The 27,040-nt window shown below is 43.3% G+C and overlaps 1 protein-coding gene across 1 annotated transcript in view; it reads right to left on the bottom strand.

Annotated features, from left to right (window-relative positions):
• The window catches only part of SLC30A7 (solute carrier family 30 member 7), a 1,382,816-nt gene that overhangs the window by 743,926 nt on the left and 611,850 nt on the right, over positions 1–27,040 (bottom strand). The window contains exon 7 of the mRNA XM_044085748.1: positions 8,272–8,322. Coding sequence (XP_043941683.1) covers positions 8,272–8,322 — 51 coding nt within the window. The remainder of the gene's footprint in view (positions 1–8,271; positions 8,323–27,040) is intronic.

Raw genomic sequence — 27,040 nt, 5'->3', positions numbered from 1 at the left:
CAGACTCACACACACACACACACACACACACACACACACACACACACACACACAACATAGAAATACAGACAGACACACACTCAGTACTTAACAGCCACTTTTCTAAGTGAACACATCCTCAGAGGTCTCATGAGAAAGTAAATAGGGGAAAAACAGAATGCAAGGCACACCAGCGTTCCCCCCCCCCCCCACACACACACTCTTTAATGTCCCTAATTTTGCTGCATACTGCTGCTCAGTCCACTGATTTTTTTCTCTAATCTGTTGCCCTAGAGATGGATCCAAGTCGGTAGAACTTGGTAAAGGTGTGAACAAAAGATCATGTGTCAGCCTCTAGAATGATCTGTGTGGGCACCCCTTTCAAAACAGCAGTAGCTGTAGCTATGTGCCCGAGTGTGCTCTAACTCTGCCAGGAAGTTATTTAACATGTTGAAAGTAACAGACAAAGATGCAGACTGCAAGTTGTTTTGAGACAGTTTGTTTGCTAATTGGTTTATCCTGCTTCCCCTCTGCAAACACTAGCAATAGTTGATCAAATCTGTTTGGGAAGTTAGTTCTGTGGAGGTAAATTCTTAGTTGCCACTTCACAGCCAAGGTGTGCAAGATCCTCTCTCCCTTACTTTAGGGGTTTAGGAAAAATACAGGCAAGTGAATGGTGTAATTCAAAGACATTTCTTTGACCACTTGGGCATAAATGTATGAATGGTTCTCAGGGTGACTCTGTCCCTGAAGAAAAATAAGAAGGGTTCTTGCACATAAGGGTTTGCCTGAAGTTCAGAAATATGCCCAGCAAATGCCAATTGCTAAAAGCAAGGCTATTTTCCATGTCAGTAGCTTAATAGGGGCTGAAGTCACAAGCACAAAAAAGTGGTAAAGTTCAGATGCCAGAAAGGGGCAGATTCCCACCTAACTGGTTTGAGGTGTATCCTCCCCTTCAGAAATTGTTTCATGTGGGGCCAGGAATACACAGAGGTGAATCAGGGAGACAAGAAGTGTGTACCTTGAAGAGATGGGACAGGTATTCAGGTATGTGCTTTAAATTTGCCTGAGAAGAGAAAATACTATTGGACTGGAACCATACAGGAAACCTTTTCCATTTTGCTATTTATGACTTTCTAGTATTTGCTTCCTAGCCTCTTTCAGAATGGATAAAACATCCAGGATGTAATAAAGAGTGGATGGAGTCAGTATCCAATCTTCCATGCTGTTAGCTTGAGAGTCTTCAGATGGGGATGGATATATGACCTCTTGTTCTGGGTTAGAAGGCACATGGTCAGTGGGAGTGGTCTTGTTTTCTTCCTATCAACAGTCAGGGGGAGGGAGAACCAATGTTGCTTGGGCCAGAATGGAGCAATTATCATAATTTTGGGCCTAACTCTACCTTTAGTAGAACTGTGGAGATAAGGGGTATTGGTGAAGAGATAAGTCCAGTATGGGATTCTATGTGCTTTCCTTTCTTGGTGCCAGTAACAGTCTTCCTGTCCTCTGGGAACTCCTTCTATGGCTCCCTTCCTCCAACATGTTTTTTCAGCACAGAAAGTACCATACTGAGCTGGTCTTTTGAGACTGGGAATTCCTTACAACTTTGAAACTTTCAGAAACTGCAGTTTGTAGCCCTGCTGAAGAATGTTCAGGATCCAACTCACTTTTAATAAAGGTAGAGGAGGAGAGTTGGGCTGCAGTGGGCGTAGTGATGAAGAGAGACAATGCACAGCTGGGTCATAGCTGTCACCTCCAGGAGTCACAGCCCTAGTTACCACCGGGTCCCTCCTTGGGTTTTACTTGCAATTCTTTCCGTAATTTCCCTTTTTTTCTTTACCCAACTTATTCTTGTCTTACTTACGATATAAGGACCAAGATTTTGCTGGAAGGTTTTGCCTTTCTCCACCAATCTCCTGAAGATGCTTTCAGCAGGCTTCCAGAGAGGAGGTTGTTTTAAGGAGCTCAACATTTTTGTGGTCTGCTAGTGGCTGAATCTGAATCACAGACTCTGTAAGCTGCTGCCCTAGGGCTTGAAAACCTGACCAGACAAATCACATAAATCCATTTCTCCTCTTTCAGATTCTTATCTGAGATCTCCTCTGATGTAACCCTCATCCATTTCAACAAAGATTGCTGAAAGATTTCAGCAACAGAAAGTGGAAAGAGATGTGGTAAAACTTAGGGGCCCCATGACAAAAAGGTTAACTAGGAATTCTGCAGCAATAATGGAGGCGATTTGGGCAATTTATTGGAAATCTATATAGAAGATATGAGCTGGCAAATCTGAAAAAGACACATATGGAAGCTATTTTGAAAACCATAGATATTCCTAAGCTTGGTGAACTGAAAGATCAACAATTAACAGTCATGACAGATAAATTAAAATAAAAAGTGTGATGCATAACCAAGCAACAAAGAAATCTCCAGGAATGGATAGATTTCCAATAAAAATTTGGATGTTAGGAGGAAGGAGGCTGGAGCAGACTTGCACAGCACTGTTTAATAATGTTTTGATAAGGGGGAAATAACTGCATCATTGAAGAACACTGTGGTTGTAGTATTACCAAAGCAGAGCAGACCCTGCCTTGTACAGACAAATTTCAGTTCTAAGTCATGATTACAGTGGGTTTATGCCTATATTAGCCAAGTAAATGTCAAAAATGTGTACCTAAGCTTACTGATATTAATCACTGCAGGTTTTGAGAAAAGGAGACATTTGATAACATTAACATAACAATGATGATAATTCAGACAGAATCAGAATATAAAAAAAATCTATAATTGTTGATTAGTTTGGATGCACAGAAGAGTTTGACAAGGTCTAATGGGAATACACGAGTACATCAATATTTGCATTTATGTTTCCAAATAGTATAGCAGTGTTAATAAGGTGAATAGATGATGGATCAGAAGAAAAAATAGAGCTGAGAGGAGTCTTTTCTGGCAATCTGAGTTTGAATACTGGAACCAGAGAAACCCAGAAGTGACGTTTGCTCTCCCTAATTTCATTTGCTACATACTTAGAACCTTTAGCTCAAAAAGATAAGGGACTCAACGATGTAGGGGTATTTCTGGTGTAGTAGCCAAAAAACACTAAATTTGTTTGTAGATGATATTACCTTATACATGGCAAATCCTGAACCTAACATTAAGGTATTCTGGGATATTTTAAGATAGTTTCAAGTATTTTCAGGGTATAAAGTAAATGAAAAGATAATAAAAAGCTTTAGCAGTAAATTATGTGCCTTCACACAAATTAGTTCAACTATATCTGTATTTATAGGTACATGAAACGATTAAGTATTTAAGTGCATGGATTAAAAAGAACTCTGTTGTAGCATCTAAGGATGTACAAAAAGAGACCAAGCAGAAAATTACTTAAAAAAAAAAATAAACAGGTTGGAAACCAATGGTCATAGACATGGACAATAAAATACAGGCAGTTAAAATGTTTTTAGCTCTTTGTTCCTGTACATAAATCACAAATGCTTTTAAAGTTATGGAAAATGTTTTGGACGATAATTATTAAAGAGGTGATGGAATTTATATGGGAAGGAAAGAAGGCAAGAGAAAAGTGGAATAAGTTAATTCATCCTATTGAACATGGTGGTTTTGATCTACATAATTTGAAGGGATACCTAACAACTTGTACAACTGAGACTTTTACATATGGCACAATTGAATGGTTATATATATCACAGGGGGGAAAGATGATTGCGGAACAAGGTGGAAGTAAGAGAGATGCATAGTGATCAGGGTTTTGGAAGCAACCTCTTTAGCAGAGCAGAAATAAATATACAAAATATTATAGAGTATTAATATATTAACATTACATAAAATAATAATACACACACACATATACAATGTGACAGACAGCTTCATAAAGACTACAACAGTGAGGGAGTGGAAAAGAAGATTTTGTCAATAGAAACATATACAATTAATTGACCTGCTTTCTGCTGATCACTCAAAGGGTTCTTCTCCTTTGTTCATCATATTTTCTTTACTTCCTCCAGATTTTTTTCTTGATGACATCAAGACAATGAACTTGGTAACTACTAATGGAACTTTTTTCTAATATGAATGACTTTACTGGCTTTTCCTATCAGTTTTTGGTTCTCCCACTGACAGAACATTAACCAATGTGTTGCTCAGGTATCTTCCATCTTGGAAGTCAGAACAAGAAAAAGCCCTGTGTAAAACCTTTTGCTCTGTTCTTGCCTGGATCCTCTCAGTATTGCCCCTTCCCACACAAAGCCTTGTAACAATTGTGCATTAAGTCTTTAAACTGGATCTGTGATGATGAGGGCAGAATCATGTCTGTGACCCAGGCGACCACAGTAAAAAGAGCAGCCCCAGGCTTGAAATAGCCAGGCCGAGAGAGAGCGAGAGCGACAGAGCGGAGTGAAGTGCAATGTCCCAGTCAACTCTCCCTGGGGGGTGTGGGGGTGGTATTGAGAAGGTTGCATGCATGCAGACCTAGGAAAACACAAGTTTGTGCTTCAAGGGATTTAACAGCTTTCCTCGGTCAGTGCAGTGCAAGTCTCGACATGGTGACTTGCCGAGAACATGAGAGGGTTAGGATGCAATAAAAAAAAAAACAGTTGAACCACTCATGATGACTTCTGTCAGTTGACTTTCACCCTGGTGATAGAGAATAAATAGACCAATTGGTGGAAACAAGACTGATGACTGAGGCAGCGGGGAGGGGGAGCAAAAAAAAAAGCAAACAAAATGTTTTTGCTCTCTGGATAATAAAGGGATTTCTGGGAAAGTCTGTTGCTGTACACATTTCCTCATGGGGCCTCAGAGTGTCGCGTGTAACCTTGGGCTAAGATTTTCAATATCCTAGTGTCCTTTGTAACTTTTCTCCTACTCTTTCACTAAAACACTCAAGTTAGCCTCCAACTTTTTGGTTCCTGTGATTTTTTTTTGGGGGGGGGGGGGTGGAGACAGTAGATTTATTTTGATGGTGAGTTAGGGTATGGTTTCAAGAGTGAGACATGGAGAAGTTCTTTTAAGTCATAGATATTCCCTCTCAAAAGTCTCAGTCCTCAGGGCATCCAGGCTTCCTTCTTTGGCCTTGCCAACTTTTCTTGCAGTGGATTATCTTCCCCTTAAGTTATTTTCTTTTGCTCTGCCCCCAAGGAGAGGATCAATCTTTTGTGTGGATAATTCCTGCTATATATATGGGGGGCATGGTAAGAAAACTACTACTTCATTAAATGCACAGTCTTGACCATCTCCTCCAGCTTTTTAATCATCTGTTCTATGCAAATTGCAACTCTTTCTTATGTGCGGCATTCAGGACTTCAGTTTTAATATGTTCTGGTTGGGGGATATTCCTTAGCAAGTCATGTCTCCTTATCAGTGACCTTGACGATGCTGCCATAAGGGCTGCACCAACAGCATCAAAGCAACATCTGATGGAGTGGTTTGCTTTCTGGGAAGAGAAGCTGCAAAGATTTTAGTACCGAGTCTCAGGTCTTTATGTGGTATGTCCTCAAACTTGTCCTTAAGTGAAATAAGACTGTCCCCTGGTATTTCAACATATAACAATTAACAGCATTGAAGGTCAGGGTGGAAGAGGTGCAGATGTTCTTTGCAAAGTTGTCCAGGATGTTACTTTTTCCTAACACTGGAAAGTTGATTCTTGGTTGAAGATCTAATAGGACCTGTGCTAGCATCGATGGACACCATTGGTTGGATCAGAATATCATTATTATGAAAATATTTACAGGAATCCGCAACCCTATAAAAATGGTCACGTTACCTAGGAACAGGGCCGTTAGGTACCTGGTTCCAAAGACACACCACTAAAGTCATCTGCCAAGACTGCTTACACTGGAGATACTGCTAAGAGTTTTGGTTCAGGTAAGCGAATGAGGTAAATGTATCTCTTTTACCCTCTCATTTGAAATTTTCCTTTATTCAGTTGAGGGTATCACCAAGTGTGAAATCCACTGATGGATAAAAGGAGGATTATGTGCCCTTGGTGGCTGACTCATAAATGAGAAGACATTTGGTCAACATAAGCCACTATCATCCACCTCTAAGTCAAAGCAATCTGATTCCTTCCATTTCCCTTCTTCTCTTTGGACCAGGATCCCTGACACTGAACATACCTCCATCTTTGCAGTTGTACAAAATCAAGTCCTGAGAGAGAGCCAAGAAAGCAAATAGACATGAAGGACCATGACAGCTTCAGATGCCCAGATGCCCTGAGCACCAATCTGACAGAAGCTGATTTCAAGATCCCCATACATGGGTGGATGCCAACAACCCCCATCTGAGAACCATGGATACTCTCACACACCAACATCAAGGGGATATCATGCTCAGTCTTGAAATCAATGAACTAGCAAGGGAACCAGATGCCTGCGTGTTGCCATCAAGACTGATCGATGAATACAATATTTCAGCTCAGAAGAACGTGCTGTTGTGTGAGAATATGGCTGCCTCCTGAGGGGCATTGCCAAAAGGCTCAGTTCAGAATGCAGACATCCATCTGGGTCAGAGGCTGCAAAATCATCTCAATGTATCCAATACCTAAGGAGACTGTTGTCTTCCAAATGGATATTGTCCATATTCTCTCCTCCCTCACATCTTTCTTGTGTAGAGTATTCTCTCCTCTTTTTTGTGAACCATCTGCAGTAGCTTGGCAGACACCATAGTAGAGTCGTTTTTTGGACCAAATGGTTTGGAGAGAATAACTCTCTGCATAATAGCTTTCTGCTTAGGCAAAGAAGTGACAGGGTATGGCCCACTCACCTCTCAAATGAAAGGAGGGTTGTATATGCTTGTGGAGTACTTAGGGAAGTGTGACTTCTCTGACAGAGACAAGAGAAACCACCAAACATGCCTGAGGGAAGGGAAAGGGCTGCTTTCAGGCAACATACTCTGTGAAAGTAAGGGCTTTCCCAGCATGGTCAGCCCACTGCATGGCCACCTTCCTCTCTGCTAGCTGAGCATTCACTGAGGGAACTATTAGGGCCTCTCAGCAGACCCTTAACTCAAAGATAAGAAATGAATGAACCAATTGGCTGGGAGGGGTCTGATGGCAGAGAGCGCAGAAGGAATCAAAAATGGAATTCTGATTGAAGTGTGCACACTAGAGGCAGTTAGGTCATTGTGATTAGGCCTCAAAAAGAATAAACACTGGAAGTTCATAAGTCTTTATAAGGGATCTTGCTCTCTACATGAAAAGCAACTGCAAACTAACTTCTGATCAGTATACCTGACACCAGAAAAACTACAACAGATATAAACAAGTACAGTATAATCAGAGAGATAAGAGAATTTATAACACAGGGCTCTCACCCAAAAATTCCGGAAGCCAGATTGAACCAACAGGATGTCAAATACTAGCATAATGTGCATAAACCTGTACTCATACTTCCGCAAGATGAAACCGAAGATGGAGTGGGAGGTACAGAAGGGGAAGGCTGAAAGGCTTTGGAAGTCAGATCAGATGTTAGTCCTTCTGAAGCGGGAGTCCCAAGAAGTTACCACTACTGTAATAGTGTCAAAAATGAAGATCATCCTGTGCTGTACAGACATCTATGAATTGACAAGCTACACAAATTCCAAACTAAGGAACTGGCCTCTGAAGCACAGAGGCCTAATTTACACAAGTGTGCCCCAAGGTTGCTATATGTGTAGTGACTCTGAAATATTGAGCAGCAAATGAGCTGCCTATTTGTGATCTAGAGTGCTGCAGCATAATAGTGCTTTGTGAATCTCAGCCACCTGCATGCTATCAAAGTCCAATTTTGTGGTCTTGCATAGTATGCAAAATCTATATCTACATTAGAGCCTACTTAGCATGAGAGCATAAGATCTCTGAAATTTTTACTCTTATCACCACATACTTTTTACTGAATTAAGTACATTTTCTTTCTCTTTTTCTTACAAAGAAACTAATGGAATGATACACAACATTTAATTTATGCAACTGCTGTTTCAGCTGCAAGTCACAAACACTGAAATACGGAACTGTTTAAGTAATTGGTAATGATACTCATCATATTTATGGTAATATCTGGACACTTTTCCTCTAAATCATGCTGCTCTGATGGGATTTAATGAGATGGGTTACTATTCAAGGAGTGGCCTCTGTTTCTTTATAGCGGAAAATATCTTATAGAAGATTAAGGCACATATTTGCCTGATTATAAAGTAGATATCTCAGTATAAATTTCAAGCAATCAAGACCATAACCTCAGGAAGAAAAAAGATAATGCAAACTGACATCCTTGTATGACAATATTATGATTCGCTGCAACATACCTTCCAGGATCTGCTTGCTGGATACTGCACTTCTTTCATCTAAGTGATCATCTGAATTGTAGAGAAAAACAAAGTAATTGTAGTCAGAACATTATACCAAGCGACCTACAAAAACACCAGATTATAAACATAACCAAAGCATGATCTAAATGGCAGGTATAGTGTTATAATTCAGGCAAAACAAAATTTTTAGAATCACCTTGTAAACTGGGCTCCATCTCTTCCAGTCACTGAAATTACTTTTACATTTCATCTACCTGGATTTTATATCACCAGTGCAAGCAAATAAACCACAGCCACAGAACAGAATTTAAGTAATGTTTACACAACCTGGGAACACAAGTAGTCACGATAAAAAGTATAGTTGTGTAAGTGAAACTTACCAGTACAGTAGATAGTCTAATAAATCCCTACTGCGGTATGCTAAGCTATAGGAGTCCTACTCCACTGCAAATGTCCAGCTTTCAAAAGTTAAGGGCACCTTTCATGCTCCAATTGTTAGGGGCTTAAGCAGAGCTCCAGAGAAAAGACAGTTTGAATGCACCAAGTTTCAGAGCATATTCTGCTCTGAAGAACAATGGTAGGAAACAAACCAAACATTAACTAAATACAAAAAGGAGTGGAAAAATCCACACCCTGGAAAAAAATACAAGCAAGAGTAGGGAGTTGAAGGGAGAAGAGGCTACTGCAAAAGTATTCTATTAAAATGGCGACTGTTATGGCAAACTCCACTTGGGTAGATTACCATAGCTAACAGAAGAAAAGGGGAAAAGGAGAGGAGACCAATAAATTAGCACTTCAAGAGCCTCTAGAGAATAGTTGAAGTAAAGCCTATTCTGGACCTGGAGAAGGAATCCAGTTTGCACTGTTTTGTAAATCTGTGCACAGAGGACCATGTTGTGGCATACAGAATACTTCTAGAGTTCCCCCCTTTTTGGAAAACCACTGAGGAAGCCATTGGGGAATGGGCTATAACACTGTCTAGAAATAGCTTATTATGGTGAATATAACAAAAGGCAATAGCACGAGACAACTACCTGGAAATGGTCTGTATTGAAACTAGATGTCCTTTCCATTTACCTTCACTGGAGACAAACAGCTGATCAGCTTTCCTGAAGTATCAAGTTTTGTCTAGCTAGTTTATGAGTTTCCTGTAGATATCAAGCATATGAATGATCCTTTCTCCCTTGTTCTTTGGTTCATAAAACTGAGACATTAATAATCTGGACTAAAGTTAACTCTTATGACCACTTTAGGCATAAAGGCAGAATTCATTCTCAAAAAACCCTGTCTATGTGGAAACATGGTATGGTTGACTCATCATAACAGCGTGTAACTCATATACTGTCCTAGCAGATGTCAGAGCAATGAGTAGACAGATACTGTCCTAGCAGATGTCAGAGCAATGAGTAGAACAGTCTTCTAAGTCCAGAGGTTCAATTCAGCCTTATGAAATAACTTAAATGGAGACAAAGTAAGCTTCTCAAGCACAACGTTCAGATCCCTAGGAGGAGCTACCTCTTTTCTAGCAGGACGAGTATGTAATACCCCTTTCAAAAACTGTTTAACTTGAGCATGGTATAAAGTTTGGTGGCTTCAAGGGCAGACAAGCAGATATGACCGACAAATGTACCCTGTCAAAGGAATGAGAAAGGCCACTGGATAGTAACTCACACAAATAGTCAATAATAGAGGCAATATGGTCTGAAGAGGATCCTGGTTCTTTGACTAGCGCAAAATAGAAAATCTTTTCCACTTGCACATATATAATTGCCTAGTAGCATTGTTTCTTGCCTCTTTCAGTGCTTGCTGCACATCCTCCGAAAAAAGTGCCTAAAAGGTATCAAATTCTATCATTTAGCAGTTAGTTTAAAGGTTTCTAGACAGGGATATATCAAAAGTACAGTTTTGTACCTACCATAAATGTAGATGTCCGATAGGTATGCATCTGCAGGCATCACATATGGGTTGTCCTGCCTCAGGCAGCCCTTCAGTCGGCTGGATTCCAAAGTCTGGGTCCGGCGTCGGCTGAAGTCGCCCCTTCCCCGACGTCAGAGCGCCTGGGGTATAAAAGCATCAGCCGACGCCATCTTCCTCAGTTTTTCTTGCCCGAGATGCCAGGTGCCCTCTAAGGAAGGCTAAATTTGGAGGAATGCAATAAACTCCAAACATGCACTAAAGTATACATATACATACATAAAAACAAATACACCATAATAGATAACCCCAGCTAGCTATGAGAGGGGAATGTACCCAAGAAATACCACAGAGGGGAAGGAGGGAGGGTAAACCTGACTGCAGATGCATACCTATCGGACATCTACATTTATGGTAGGTACAAAACTGTACTATGTCCTTCAAGGATGCATCTGCAGTCATCACATATGGGTAGAATACCATAGCCAATCTGGGGGTGGAGGATCTATTTAAAGGATGGTGTAGCTAAAATGCCCTGCAGGACTGCCGTAGCAAAGCCTGCTCTGGATCTGGAATATAAAGGTAAGTTGTAATGCTTGGAAAATGTATGCACAGAGCTCCATGTAGCAGCTTCTAAAATGTCCTTGGTAGCCATCCCTCTTAAGAAGGCTGTGGAGGTGGCTGTGGCTCTGGTCGAATGAGGTCTAATGTTAGCTGGCACAGTTTTTCCATGAAAGGAGTAACAGAAACGAATGCAATTCCCTATCCATTTTGAAATTGTCTGTTTTGAAATTGCTTTTCCTTGTGCACCAGCAGCATATGCTACAAACAACTGGTCAGTTTTTCTGTAATTTTTAGTTCTGTCCAAGTAGTAGCGCAACTGTCTGTGTATGTCCAGGGTGTGCAGAAGCTTTTCCCCTTTGTTTGGTGGATTTGGAAAGAAGGTAGGCAGGTGAATAGCTTGGTTTAATGAGACTCTAGATACCACCTTAGGCATAAATGAAGGATTGGTTCTCAATGAAACTCTGTCTTGATGAAAAATAAGAAATGGCTGTACTGCCATGAGGGCCTGTAACTCAGATACTCTTCTAGCTGAGGTTATGGCCAGAAGGAAGGCAGTATTCCAAGAGAGGAACTGTAAATCTGCAGATGCTGCTGGTTCAAAGGGAGGCAGTGTTAGTTTTTCCAACACGAAGTTAAGGTCCCAAGTAGGCAGTGGTGGTTTCCTTGGAGGATTGATGTTTTTAATTCCTCTTAGAAACTGTCTTAGCAGAGGATGAGAGAAGGCAGGTGGATCAGTATTGTACTCTGCTGAAATTGCTGAAGCATGAATTTTAATGGAAGAGTAAGACAGGCCATTGTGGAGCATTTCTGCCAAATATTCCAGGATATGTGCCATGTTCATAACTGTTGCATCCAGGCCCTTTGAGGTGCTCCAGGTGTGAAATCTTTTCCATTTTGCTGAGTATGCCTTTCTTGTGGAAGGCCTGCGAGCTTCCATGATGATATCCTTCACTCTCTTGGATAGCTTATCCTGGTGATGAGTCAAGGTATTTTCCAGGCAGCTAGTTGTAATGTTTTCAGGTTGGAATACAGAGTTTTGTAATTGTGCTGTGTCAGGAGAAGCGGCCATTGTAGCAGAAGCCATGGTTTTGTCCATGACATGCTCTTTAGCAATGGGTACCAGTGCTGTCTTGGCCAGTCCGGAGCTATCAGAATCACTCTTGGCTGCTCTGCCCTGATCTTCAGTAAGACCTTGGTCATTAATGGAAGAGGTGGGAATGCATACACTGTTAGAGTTCTCCAGCTGAAGGAGAGAGTGTCCACTTTCCATGCTTGTGGGTGGTATGTCCTTGAGCAGAAATTCTCCAGCTGATGATTGTGTGGGGAGGCAAAGAGGTCTATGTCCGGTCTCCCCCATGATTGTGTTATCTGATGGAAGATGTCTGGGTGCAGCATCCATTCGTGTGCATCCATGATGTTCCTGCTTAAGCTGTCTGCCAGTATATTGTCCTTTCCTGGTACAAACTGGGATTGCAGTTGTATATTGAGAGTCAAGGAAAGTTCCCATAGATTCATTGCCAGTCTGCAAAGAGGGTAGGAATGGGTGCCTCCCTGCTTGTTTATGTACCACATAACTGTAGTGTTGTCTGTCCTTATTAGCAGGTGGCCTTGATGAAGAAATAACTTGAAGGCCTCGATTGCATGTATCACTGCCAGCATTTCCTTTTGGTTTATGTGCATGCGTAGCTCTTTTTGTGACCATAGCCCTTGAATGCATCTTCCCTCCATGTGCGCTCCCCATCCATGGTCTGAAGCGTCCGTTGTAATGGTTTGGCTGGCTATTGGTTTGCTGAAGGGCAAACCCCTGTTTGACTGGCTTGCTTGAGCCCACCACAGAAATTCCCTTTGAAGACATGGGATGAGTGGTATCAAAGTTTCCAAGCTGTGACTGTGCTGAGTCCATAAACACCTTAGGTACCATTGGAGTTTCCTCATATGTAGCCTTGCTTCAGGAATCAGAAGAATGCAAGAAGCCATGTAACCCAGGGCCTGCAGGATTTTCCTTGCAGTCAGCTGAGTTTGTCTTGACAGGTTTTTGAAGTAATCCGGTAGTTGGTTTTGTTTTTCTTCTGTGTGGAAAGCCATTTGGGTGGTTGTGTCTAGATCCGCACCCAGAAAGGCTATTCTTTGGGATGGTACCAGTCTTGACTTGTGAATGTTTACTGTATATCCCAAGGCCTGAAGAAGATAGATGGCATAATTCAAGTGTTTTACCAAAATTTGTTTGCTGTCCGCTTGTATAAGGCAGTCGTCCAGGTACGGGTATATTTGCATCCCCTGAAGTCTGCAGTGTGCAATTACTGATGCCAGGCATTTCGTGAATACTCTGGGCGCAGTAGATAAGCCAAAGGGCAATGCTGAGAATTGATAATGCTCTGAACCTGCAAGAAATCTGAGGTGTCTTCTGCAGCTTTGTCTGATAGGGACATGCAGGTATGCCTCCTTGAGGTCCAGAGTTACCAGCCAAGACCCCTTGCCCAGCATGGGAAGGAGTTGCTGTAGAGTCAGCATTTTGAATTTTGGCACAATGAGATAATTATTTAGTGCGGACAAGTCGAGAATAGGCCTCTGTTGCTTTTCTTTTCTTGGAACAAGGAAGAGTCTGGAATAAAATCCTTGGCCTTGTTCTGCAAGAGGAACCTTTTCTATTGCTTTCATTTTCATTAAGTTGGAGATTTGTTTTAAAGCCTCTGCCCTTTGATTTGGTGGCAGGTCTGGCATGCCTTTTCTTTTTGGTAATGTGTGGAAATGGAACCTGTATCCTTTGTCTATTATTTGTAGTGTCCATTTGTCCCTTGTAATAATGTGCCAATTTTCTGAAAATAAGGAAAGCTTTCCGCCCAAAGGTGCTTCCAATTGAGCCCTGGTTGGCGGTGTCAAAGTAAAGTCATTGAGTCTGTCCTTGTGCAGCAGTTGTAGGCCCTGCACTACCTCTCTGGTTGGGAGGCTGCCATTGACATCCTCTGTAGGAGCCTCTAGCTTGCCCTCTACCTCTGGCACACCTGTTCTTGCCTCTCTGAAATCTGTCTGTGTCTGGAAAGGACCAGTTCTTGGAAGGCCAATTCCTGCTGAATCTTGGTGGTTGGACTTGCATAAAATCTTTGACTGTTTGTACAGATATTGCCTTTTCTTCAAATTTCTTTAAGACCTCCTGAGCAGTGGAGCCAAATAACATTTGCTTTTCCAGTGGAGCATCCAGAAGCTTTGCTTTAACATGGTCTGGCAGAGATTGTTCCTTCAGCCAAGCATGCCTACGTATGACTGCACCTGTCATAGCTGACCTACATGAAGCTTCCAATGCATCATAACCACACTGCAAGAAATGGTTGCTAACCTGTTGAGAGTTATGTACCAGATCCTGAAGTGATTTGCGATCTAGGGGTTCAGGTGAAGACAGCTTTTTATGCAATTCATCTAACAAATATTCTTGGTACTGTATCATATGAAATTGACAGTTTAAAGCCCTCATAGAAAGGGTGGCAGAAGTATACACTTTTTTACCCCAACGCTCTAAAGCCCTGGACTCCTTTCAGAGGAGAGTGGATTTTTTGTAGTGACAGCTGCAACCCCTTTAGGGCCCTGGGAAATAGTTTCTGGATCAGCAGAGTGGGCCTTGTAAAGGAAAAGATGTGATTCTGGGACCCTGTAGTACCTATCGGGTTTGGCAGGAGCCGGAGGGAGAGTGTCAGGGGTTGTGCTAGATTCAGAGTACACATCATCAATGACATTCAAAACAGGGGGAATAGCCAAAGGTCTATGCTGAGGCAAATGCAAGAAGGTCCTTAATCTCTTCCTGGAATCAGAGAATTCCTGGCCCTGCCATTGGAAATGCTCCCTCATAGTGTGCAGAGTTTCCCCAAAAGACAGTTCTTCAGGAGGGTAGGCCGAAGGGATAGATTCCTCTGCATCTCAATTCTCGTAGGCCAAAAAAGCCTCCTCCTGGTAGTCCGAGAGGGCAGAGCCATCAGAGACCTCATCTGAGGAGAGGGGATCAGAGGGCTCAACCCTGGGCCTTTTTTCTGTAGGAGGATGAGAGCCCCTGTCCGGATGAGGCTGAGAGCCCCTAATTAATGAAATAAGGTCCTCTGCTAGACTAAGGATCTGAGAACCTGTAGTGGGTCCCTGAGGGATAACCCTGGGAGGCATAGATTTTGAGTGTTTGGCAGCTTTAGCCCTAGAGAATGCCTTAATAGACATGGATGCAGGAGGCCTGGCTGCACCACGTGCTGGTGTAGTTTTGTCTAAGGGAATGGTGTCGGAAGGTTCCTGGACACCAGATTCCAAAGGAGATTCAACAACCGAGACAGTAGTGGCCTCAGGGGCCGAGGTTGTCGGTTGTACGGTTTTGGTGGACGGTAGTACCAAGGACTCAGTTTCAGCCGAAACCGAGACACTCGCGGTAGGCCTGGCCGTGGTTTCAGCCGAAACCGCGGACCGCGGGTGTCGGTCCTTGTCCTTCCGTTTCTTTACTAAATGTGAAGTCGGAGTCTCCAACGGCATTTTGTAAGCAAAACTAGCCCCAAAAAATTCCTCTGCAAACTCCGACCAACGTCTTAGAGTGCGTCGGTTGAAGGAAGCACAGGCGGAACAGGCCAAGACGTCGTGGTCTGGGCCTAGGCAAGGTAGGCAGTAAGAGTGGAAATCCTTATGAGGTATTTGTTTCCCATAAGTTAAGCAATTATTAATTTTATCTGACATCGGCTGAGGCAAGAAAGAGTCCCCAACAGGGTACTTAGCTTTTGAAGTCTTCGGTTTAGCTGAATTACAGGAGCTGGCCGACCGGCACTTGCGAACTGCTTCTGCTTCGGGCACCACGCGGCAAGGAAGACTGAGGAAGATGGCGTCGGCTGATGCTTTTATACCCCAGGCGCTCTGACGTCGAGGAAGGGGCGACTTCAGCCGACGCCGGACCTAGACTTTGGAATCCGGCCGGCCGACCGAAGGGCTGCCTGAGGCAGGACAACCCATATGTGATGACTGCAGATGCATCCTTGAAGGACATCTCCCACATCACGTGTGAGGAAAGCCAGTCTGTATAAAGCTTGTGTTTAATGTCCTTGGACAAACTGAAAAGAAGAGAAAATAACTGTTGCCTTGACTAAAAGTCACCACCACAATTTTAAGACAGTCCTTCTGGATCTTTAGAAGAGCTACTAAAATGATTTCCTCCCAAATATGGGCATAACTTCCTTGAGAACTATATGCAGTAGCTTGATTGTACTAATTATAGGCATAATATATATTATTGACCTTTATATATATATGTGAATTTACATTGTGATAGTTACCCCCTTTTTTAAAAGTGTTTTAAATAGTTTATATGAATTTTATCATTGAACACAAGTACACCAGCGTTATTTTGATGAATTATCTTAATAGTTTTTTGACTTATTTGTTAATTGATTGATTAATTGGCAATGTTCTTTTCACTATAAAGATAGCTGAAATTTTAGTAAAATTTGTAACCTGATGAAGCGCATCTTGTTGCGTGAAAGCGCTTGTTTTTATCAATAAAAAGATTTAAAACTTTCTTCCTCGTGGTGGTTTCAAGCAAGAATTTAATCTATCTTTAGAAGAGCCCTAAATATCAGTGGAAAGGGTAGAAAAGTGCATAGGAACATTCCCTTCCATGGGAATGAGAAAGCATCCACTGTCCAGGCCTGTTTGAAAGGAGTCCTGAAGCAGAATTGTTTTTTAATTGTCTGTTCTGTGGGGAGACAAACAGATCTACTTGAAGTGTTCCACAGAGCTGGATCAGTTTTTGGAAGACTCCAGGATGAGGTTTCCATTCGTATGGGTCTGTCTTGGTCCTGCTGAACATGTTTACAAACAAGCTTTTCTTTGATGAAATGTATGAAGCCTGAAGAGTCAAACTGAACTGAGGTGCTACCTCCCAGGCTATCATGGCAAATCTGCAAAGAGAGTAAGATATGCCACCCCCAGTATATGTACCACATCATTGCAAAAGTCATTGGAACCAGAGATGATTCAAGGCCTTCATCTCGCTATTTATATGCTTTAGGTCTGTCTATAAAATCCCATATAGCTTCCACTTTTCCCCCTTTGAAATCACTCCCCACACCATGTATGAACCATCCAGGGTTGACAGACTTCTAAAGGGACCAAGGGTCCAAAAAAAAGGAAGGTTCTTCAGGCTAAAAAAGGTCTTTCATGCGGAACAGCAGGCAGTTCCGCATTCAACAAAAGTAGCTCCGCTTTACGATTTGTTGGCTCGCACAGCAGAACCTCTTGTGTTCAATGTGGAACAGCCCGCTGTTTTGCATTCAACAGAAGTCACTCCGCTTTGCAATTTATGATTGGCCCTTATGTCGGTATACGAGCGAATCAAAAATCGCACAGCAGCCTCTTCTGTTCAATGTGGAACAGCCCGTTGCTCTGCATTGAACAGAAGTGGCTTAGCTTTGCAATTTATGATTGTCCTGTATGCCAGTATATGAGCCAATGAAAAATCTCAAAGCAGAGGCTGTTACACTTGGATTTTAGCAAGCAGTGCAGAACTCGGGATTGGGCTGCTGATCTCGGGACAGTCCTGCTCAAATAGGGATGTCTGCAACCCTGGAAGCATCTATGGTGACTGAATGGAAGGGCATTGTAGGGAGAATGAAAGAACTGGATTGCAAGCTATCTGATCCATCCACCATCCAGTCTTCTTCTTTACAAACCCCAGAAATTGGAAGGACAAACGGGTGTAGATGTAGAGTTCAGACTGATCGGAGTACTACTGTATTTTTCTCATTTATAGTCATGTGTGAATCACTGATGCCATGTAGCCCAGAATCCTGTGCTTCAGAAAGGGAGGAAAAAAGAGGCATCTGTTTCCCTGGACAAGAGGGAATGCCTTGGAAAGGGGAGTGGGATCCTCACTGACAAGTGTTCCCTAGGTGGATTAGCTTCACACCCTAGCTATCTATAACAATCTGATGTGACAAGAAGAAGTGAAGTCTTAAAAACATGGAAAGGTTGCCAGGGTGGGAGGGGGAAGACCCTGAAAAGATGGATAGTCATGCTGACTGAGAGGACTGTCCTTGCTTATTAAGTCCTTTACTTTCTTTGTAGAGCCTCCTTTCCATTGCTTTTTAAAACTTTGCTGCTTAAATTGCTTTTTGGAGACGAGAGCTCAAAAGAAAGGTAAAATACCACTTGTTTTGAAAAAGGAGGGTTGAAAAATCTGAGGACCCCTTAAATCAAGTTTTCACCTTTAATCACACCTTTTACACACCTCAGCTGCAGAAGGACTAAGAACTTGTTTATTCAAAGGAGAATTTAAAATCTCTGATTTAACATCACCAAGAAGATTTTGAGAGAAAGATGCCAAGCAAATCTCCTCAAAACTAATCCAGAAGCTACAGCTCTGGACGATGAATTAACAGCATCTTGGGGACAAATATACATAGTCACATGAGAAACAGTTGCCACAGAAGCATTTCATTAATACTTTAATACAGTAGAAGGAAGGTTAGCCATTAATTTCTGCATATTCTCAAAAGATAATAAAAACTTTAACATATGAAGTTGACAACAATTCTGAAAGTTAAAATATTAGAAGAATACAGTTTCCTCAACTTAATCCTCTTCCAAATCCTTGCCATTGCCTGGGAAATATGGTTAGCAGTTGTAAATTGTTTATCAGAAGCAGATTTGAACAGAGAAATAACTGTTGGATCTGTTTTACAATTAGGAAACGGGTACTTATGCAATTTGTGAGATATCCTAGGGACAGGAGGCTGACCATCAGGTAATGAAGCAGTAGTGAGAACAACATTCTCTAAAGCAGGCAATACAAGAGGGACAGCCACAGCTTTTGTGATCTATAGCTGTAATAGATCATAATACATTTTTGTGTCACTGGAACATTATTCTGGTTCCACTGAAAAAACCTCTTCCATATTAAACAAGGTGTCAGAAAAAAATTCTCTTCAGCAGGGACATCTGATTAAACACTTTCTCAGAATTAGAGAACTTTGACAAGAATTTCTGAAGTACAACCATCCGCGTTCTGTAATGTCTGCTATTCTGAAATTCTCTATCAGAAAGGGAGGGAATTTTACCTTTTCTTGTCTGAAGGATGAGAAGGCAAAGAAAAAGAATTAATATGTTTCTTGACAAATCCCAGTAAATCTGTCCTGTCCATAGAAACATTTTTTTTTCTCAGTAAGCACACTCCCTGATAACAGACTGGCACATATTAGGCACACTGGTTCCAACTTCTACCTGACCTTCCTGGCCAAATGAAGATGCTTCAACTGCCCCGACCCCTGACACCAACAAGAGTGTCTCCTCCCTTGCCTGCCAAGTGCATCCCTACAGTCACAGAGGGCATGGCTATCCCCTGGTCTCTGGTGGCTGAAAAATCTATCCCAAGAGGACTGAGGGAAAAAGATGGGCAGTCTGACAAACAACAAGCGGCCACAGCAGAGTCATTCACCAGTGGGTGATGCAGAACAGCAGGCAGCCTGACACCTGAAGACTCCTTTGAAACTTTCTTTTTGTGTACAGGGGAAGGTACTAATGTAGAGACCGGAGGTTGCTCTACAGATAAGGTGAAGAAAAGATACCGAAAGTGAGGAATGGAGCCTTAACAAGTCTGTAATTTATAAGATTATAAAGAAAAGGTGTTTCTAACGTAAGTAAACAAATGGCAATCCCCCACAAGCACAGTATCCTGCCCAAAACACACACAAGTTTACAATCTAAATTAAATTTCTGTCAAAAATAAAACTTTTCCTCACAGAAAGTTCACACAAACACTTACATAACTCCACTCTTAGAAATGCACTAACAGTTCATACACAGTTTCCTAGCTAAGCAAAATAGTTTTCACAGAAAAGCACAAGTTTTTCTCATACAACAAAAGTTAGCATAATGCTTTCTCCAACACAGATTCATTTGGCCACCTCTAATATCATTAACCATTCAATAATTTCAATGGACGTGGTATGCTCTTCAGCAGCAAAAAACCTTGAAGCTTTTCAAGCTCAAACTGTTTTTTTTTTAAAGAGTTCTGCTCCTGATTAGTAAGGGTATCTCATCCAGAGACAAGGAGGTCTTAACATCCCTGTATTCTTCTCTTATAAGACCCATTATTGAGTACAATGCCCCTTTTGGCATGCACCTCATAAAGCATATGCAGCAGCTGGAGAGACCACTGATGTTCCTCACCAGGAGAATCCAGGGCCTCAAACATCTACCCTACATAGATAGGCTAAAAGCCCTGTCCCTCTGCTCAGTCTCATACAGCCTCCTCAGAGGTTACTTCTGTCTAGCATACAAAGCAATCTCAGACCCCACCTTGATAGGACTGCTGTATATCCACAAGTCAAGCTCCACTCGAGTAACCTGTATAGGCGACCTCAACCTGGTCTATGACATCAACAGGACTTGTTGGTTAAGACAGATTTCTGTCCCAGAGACTCCCCTCTTCTGTGGGATAGACTCCCTCTCCACGTCAAGCAGAGTACCTCATTAATGCTTTTTAAGCGGAACCCAGACAACGGGATGGGGAAAAAGAAGTTATGTACCTACCATAACGTTCCATGTTAGTTGTCTTCATCTCACCTTCTTTCTTGCTTGTTGGGATCAGAGCTAATCCTCAGCTCCGACTCGGCCATCTTCTATAGCTCGAGAACTGTTTACTGGCTCGAGGCTACCCCTTATCCCATGATGCCTAGCGCTAGCTACCCAGATCTCATTTGTAATAGCTAACCCCAGACATAGCCAAAGAATCAACCTGTCCAAACTAACAGGTTGCGCATACCTGTCATACTGTCTAAGTCAGTTATGGAAACAAACCACAGAACACTCAGCCAGTGAAACCTGAACTCCTCTTGGTCCAACAGGACAGGGAGATGGAGGGGGGGGACACAAGAAAGAAGTCGAGATGAAGACAACTAACATGGAACGTTATGGTAGGTAAATAACTTCTTTATGTTAAGTTGTCTATCTCGCCTTAGTTTCTTGATTGTTGGGACCGCGTCCCTAGCACCTACAGTCCTGGGCGGCTCATTGGAACAGACTCTTCAGAACAGTGGCACCAAAGTTAGCTCTATTCCTGGAGACCATGTCTAACTTGTAATGAGAAATAAAGGTATGAGGATTTGCCCACGTGGCAGTGGCACAGATAGAGTCCATGGGCAACCTAGACTGGAAGGCTACAGAGGTGGCCAAAGCCCTAGTAGAATGACCTTTCGGTTTGGTAGACAATTCTTTGTTTCTTAGTTGATAGATGAAGATAATAATGTGAGACAACCACCTGGACAGGGTCACTTTGGAGACTGGGAGACCATGTTTGCCCCTAGCATAGGAAAGGAAAAGTTGATCCGACTTTCTTATATCCTTCATTCTATGCAGATAAAAACGCAATTGTCTATGAACATCCAAAAGGTGTAATTTGTATTCTGCCTTGTTGGTGTAGTTAGGGAAAAACACTGGAAGATCTATGGATTGGTTTAGATTATTTTCTGAGCAGACTTTGGGAAGGAAGGAGGGATTAGTTCTCAGAGCAACACTGTCCAAAACTAAGTACGGAGGACGAACACTTAGTGCTTGACGTTCCGAGACACGTCTGGCTGAGGTAATAGCTACCAGAAAGAGACTTTTCCAAGATAGAAACTTAAAGGAGCAGGATGCTGCTGGTTCAAAACGGGGCATAATCAAGGAGGTTAGCACCAAATTAAGGTCCCAAGGAGGAGGGGGATCTCTCACTGTGGGCCTAAGGAGAGTAGTCCCTCTGATAAAAGCTTTACACAGCTTATGAGACAATGTTTAGATTAGAAACCCCAACATGAAAGTTAGAGATTGCCGCTAGTTGAACCCTGATTTTGTCAGAAGCGGACCCAGAATGAAAAAGCTCCGTTAGGAACTCCAAGGTTTCGTGAACTGGGGCTGAAAAGGGGTCTATGTTCCTAGCTCTGCCCAACAAGAGAAACATTTCCATTTGCTAGCATACGTCTTCCTAGCAGCAGATTTGTGAGAGGAGACAATAATCTCACGCACAGCCGGAGAAATGCTGGGAAGCCTGGCTAGGGTTGGAATTGGATCAACCAAGCTGTGAGCTGGAGTGTTTGGAGGGATCGATGCAGCTCTCCTGATTGATGAATCAGCAGGTCTGGAATAGGATCCAGAGTCCAAGGCTGCTCGAGGAAGTAACGGTGCAGGAACGGAAACCAAATATGTCGAGGCCAGTAAGGAGGATCCTTTTGCAACCCGATATAGCTTTCTGTATGAGTATGGGTATAAGAGGGAACGGCGGGAAGGCATAAAGAAGTCCCTGAGGCCAATCGTGGACTAGAGAGTCTCTGGGTGTGTGACCTAGAAGTGGAAGAAGGGAGAAGTAGTTGCTGCATTTGCTGTTGAAGGGGGTGGCAAAAAGATCGCAGCAAGGCTGTCCCCATTTGTGGAAGATAAGATCCGCAACTTCCTGATTCAGAGACCACTCGTGAGGCATGAGGATAGCTCTGATGAGCCTGTCCGCTATGACGTTGGACTTCCCAGGGATGTGTGTCGCAATCAGAAATCGTTGGGAGGAAATCACCCGCTGCCAGAGTCTGAGTGCTTCTCAACATAGGGGGTAGGACCTGGTTCCGCCCTGCTTGTTGATGTACAACACTACTGACATTTTGTCCGTTTGAACTGCAATGGTCCCGGAAGGGAAGGAGTCCTGAAGGGCTTGCAACACTAGGAGCACGGCTCTCATCTCCAAGACATTTATGTGCAGATGGTACTCGTGAGGCTGCCAAGTGCCTTGGACTGTCCTGCCCTGATAATGCCCCCCCCCACCCTATCAGTGAGGCATCCGTGGTCACTATGGCAACCAGAGGGGGCAGGATGAATGGTCTGCCCTAAGACACTAGTTGGGAGACCATCCACCAGGAAAGGTGTCTTTTGCATGTTTCTGTAATCATGATCATGTGAGACATGGGGAGCTGTTGAAAGACCACTGTGTGAAGAGAAGCCACTGAACGATTCTCATGTGAAAATGGGCCAGAGTTATCAGAAGAATTGCTGCTGCCATACAACCCAGAGTTTGAAGGACCAACCTGACTTGTGACCTTTTGCATTGCATGAGGATATGAACTTGCTGCCGAATTGGGGCCACCCTGTCTGGTGGTAGCCTTGCGGACATACTTCTTATATCTAAATTTGCTCCTATATAGGTAAAAGATTGACAGGGCAACAAGGCAGATTTTTCGAAATTTATAGTAATGCCTAGCTGGGCACAAATTGAGATTGTATAGTCCCTGACTTGAATGAGTTGATGCCTGGTAGTAGCAGTAAGGAGCCAGTCATCTAGATAAGGAAACACCTGGAATCCTTGATGCCTCAGGTGAGCCGCGACTACTGCCATGCATTCACCCTGGGGGCTGTGGTGAGACCAAAGGGCAGAGCTCTGAACTGATAATGACCGGCTCCCAGCCAGAAGCAAAGGAATCTCTTGGAGTGCTTGTTCATTTTGATGTGATAGTACGCATCCTGAAGATCTATTGAGCACATCCAATTGTCATTTATCATATCGCGAAATGTGGTGGCAACTATACACGGATGCCTCCACATTACATGGTTTGAACGATAATATTTCTATAAAACCTTTATTAAGGTAAAAACAATGTTAATTACACTTGAGAGATTGCAACATTCACGACACGAATGAAATGCCTAGCAACATATCATTTGCATACTTAAACAAAGTAAATATAATTTTATAAGAATATTCTTTCCAAAAAATTGGTCAAACTCATTGAATGTTATGATATAATGATGTTTTTATTGTTAATAATTTTATAAGAGGATGAATTAATTTGGTGTATTTTAATGTGATCGCATTAGTGTCTTACTTGTTAGTAGTATGTTAAAAGGCTTTAATGTTTTTGAGGTGGTATGTCTTTAAATTGGTATGCATTTTTTTTGGCGCCAAATAAGTGATTTAAACTTGGCTGAAACAAAGTAACAGTTAGTTCTGAGGAAGCCCGTTATGTATACAGGTGAAAGCACTTAACTAATTGTGCCGTTTTTTTAAAAATAAATTTGGATTATTTTTTTACGAGTGCTACTTTCGTTTGTCAGTACCTTGGTTTTAACTATTGAAGAAGTTTTTACGAGTGTTACTTTCATTTGTTAGTACCTTGGTTTCAACTATTGAAGAAGTTTGCACTGGGTTCCCAAGACTACATAGCAAGAGGCGTAAGCTGTTTCACTTTCATTTGGTTACACAGTTGCTACAAACTCTTTTTTCTAGCAGTCTTGAAATTTCAATGACTGCTTGGGCACTCAGATTGGATGAAACATCTGGAAGGGATTTGTTTGATGGTAAGGGAGGTTGGAAGAAGGGAATTATATAGCCTCCGGATATGATTGAGTGTACCCATTTGTCTCGCGTTAGGTTTTGCCAGGCTTTTGGGTACAGTGAAAGTCTTCCCCCGACTGCATCCAGAGGCGGGCAGCCGGGCAACCCTTCAGGGATGCTGGAAGGGCTTGTCAGAAAAGGATTCTCTGCTGCCCTGGTTCTGCGGACCCCCTCTGCCCTGAGGGCGGCGTCTGTTATTTCCTCCTCTCCCCCTGGAGAAAAAATCACGTGTATCAGGCGAGGCTCCCTGGGATTTCCGGAACCACATTTTACCACTCTTCTGACCTTTGGGATATGGTCTGGAAGGAGTGGAAAAATGGACTCCCACGGCAGAGAGAGTCTTGCCTTCCTGTTCACACCTAGTGAGAGTGTCTTTCACCTGTGGTCCAAAGAGAAATGAACCATCAAAGGGAGTGTTGGTGAGCGATGCTCTAAAAGGTTCCGCAAAATTACACAGCCGCATCCATGCGTGTCTCCTGAGGGCCACGCCTGTGCCTGCGGCTCTACTCGCACCATCGGCTGCATAGGAAATGCACCTCATGGAGGAGTTAACTACCGAATTAAGGGTCGCCAGCTGAGAAGCCACTTTAGCTTGAGCCCCTTCAGCTAATGGATCCTGGAGGGTATCTCCAAGCTCTTTCAGGAGATCCATCTGAAGCCTGGTAAAATGGCATAAGTAATTCAGTGACCTCATGGAAAATGTTGCTGAAGCAAACATACGCTCCTGTATCTATCCATGGTCCTAGACTCCTTGTTAGGAGGATGGACAGAGGAAGAAGTTTCTGCTAACTCCTTTTTAGTGACCGCTGCTACTACCATGGCATCTATGGGAACACCCTTTGTAAGGAACTGTTTATCAGGGGGTGCAGTTATAAACCTGCCGGGTCTCCTCAGTGTTGGTTCCACTGTATCCGGGGCTGATGAAGCCCTTCGAGCCACCACTGACATTAGTGGATTGAAGGGCGGAGACACCCAGGAGGTGGAAGGTCGGGAACCAAACACATACAGGAATACAGATTCATCCTCGGTAGGGGCTAGGGTAGTCCAGTTCCCCCTCTGCTTAAGCATTTCTAGGATGTCCAAAAAGGAAACATCTTCAGAGGGGGATCTCGGGGACCCTTCTGATTCATCCAAATCCGTATACAAAGTGACAGACTCAGGGGAGTCAATGTGCTTCCTCTTGCACTTCCTCTTTCGAGGGGCCTCTTCCGAATGATCAGGGGAGGCCTCGGAAGAAGAGGAAACACCCAATGGGGTGCTCTGGAGTGCTGGTTCCCCATGCTTGGGGTCTGGAGGAGGGGCAGAGGTTGACACAGGCACTACATGGGATGGAGCCAGTGGGGTCAAACGTGGAGCTGACTCAGAGGCCTGCACACTCCTCATGACATCAAAGGCGTCTCTGCCACGATGCAAAGAAGGCTCCGGTTTCGAGGAAACCGGAATCCTCCTCAGAGGCTGATGTAGGAGCCGAGCTCACCTGCGCCGACGCTCCGAGAGGGAGAACGGGGTCGGACAACAGTCCGGTGCCACTCGCCCCCCTCGGAGCCGACGAGAGAGGCTCGGCGCCCAGATCCCTCGACAGAAGTCACCATCGACAGGATCGGAACTGACGACGGAACCGAAGGGGAAATCGTTATCAGTGCCAATGGTTCCACGATTCGAACCCCAACAAACTCCGGCTCCAAGCTCAATGGAGTCGGAGGAGGAACATCGATGGAAGCGGACGTAGCCAACACTTGTTGAGGAGGGCTGGATAACATTTTGGCCAGTGCCTGCAACTTCAACAACCTACTGACCACTCTCTCCACGTCATGATCCGAGAGTCTAGAGGACCGAGAAGAGTGGGAGGATCTCTGACTGCGGTCACTCTGCAACAGGGGAGACCGAGGGGCCGAATGTATACACTCTAGAAAAGGGGACCTTGGTCTCTTGTGGGCCCGTGACGGCTCAAAAGGTACTGGTGGAGCCGACAGGGAGGCAGTCTCCTTGGTTCCAGCTGGAACCGAAGTGGTAGGTAAGGCTTGGGCCAATGACGGCTCCAAGCTGGGAGCCAAACGATTTGGTCGGTTTACGAGATTTCACCGGGTGAGTCTTGGTCGGTAAATCCTGGGGCTTAAGAAGACCCCTCAAAATAAGCTTATTTTGGCACTCTGCAGAACCCTTGGGCTGAATGCATGGCATACAGAACAAGAGTCCTGCAGGTGCACTGCGCCTAAGCAATAGACGCAAGAAGTGTGCCCATCTGTCACAGACATTTTCTGAGAGCATGAGTCACAATTCTTGAATCCAGACACCTTGGATTCTTTAGACATATCCAAGTAGAGAAATACCACCTTACACTGAATAGTTACTGGCCAAAGGGCCGAACAGCAAAACACTAACCAAAAACACAATATACTACAGTTAAGAAGTTTTTTTTTTTTTTTTTTTTTTTTAAACTAGGAAACCTCTAACTTAAATGGCTACCTAGGAGGTAAAAAAAAGAAAAGCTTAAACTAAAACGCTACCTACAAGAGGGATAGGAAAGGGGGGGGGATCTCTAACTTAAACAAGTTCTAAGGGAAAACTACAATTACACTAATACAACAACAAAATAATTAACGACTATGTTAGTAGTACAATAAAACTTATACGAGCCTGAGCCAGTAACAACGAACCTCGCAGCTGAAGCGGCAAACGAGATCTGGGTAGCTAGCGCTAGGCATCATGGGATAAGGAGTAGCCTCGAGCCAGTAAACAGCTCTTGAGCTATAGAAGATGGCCAAGTCGGAGCCGAGGATCGGCTTCGATCCCAACAAGTAAGAAATGAAGGCGAGACAGACAACTTAACATCAAAAAATACACCCCTGGGATTCCACCTGTGTCCCTGCTGGACAGGGGCATCGGGTGCTGACTTGTCAGAACATGGGATAAATTCTTGGCTAGGCT

Source organism: Protopterus annectens, chromosome 10.part0 (assembly GCF_019279795.1).
Source record: "Protopterus annectens isolate FY-2018-M chromosome 10.part0, PAN1.0, whole genome shotgun sequence".
NCBI classification, from domain to species: Eukaryota; Metazoa; Chordata; order Ceratodontiformes; family Protopteridae; genus Protopterus; species Protopterus annectens.
This window is presented reverse-complemented; position numbering and strand designations above follow the sequence as displayed.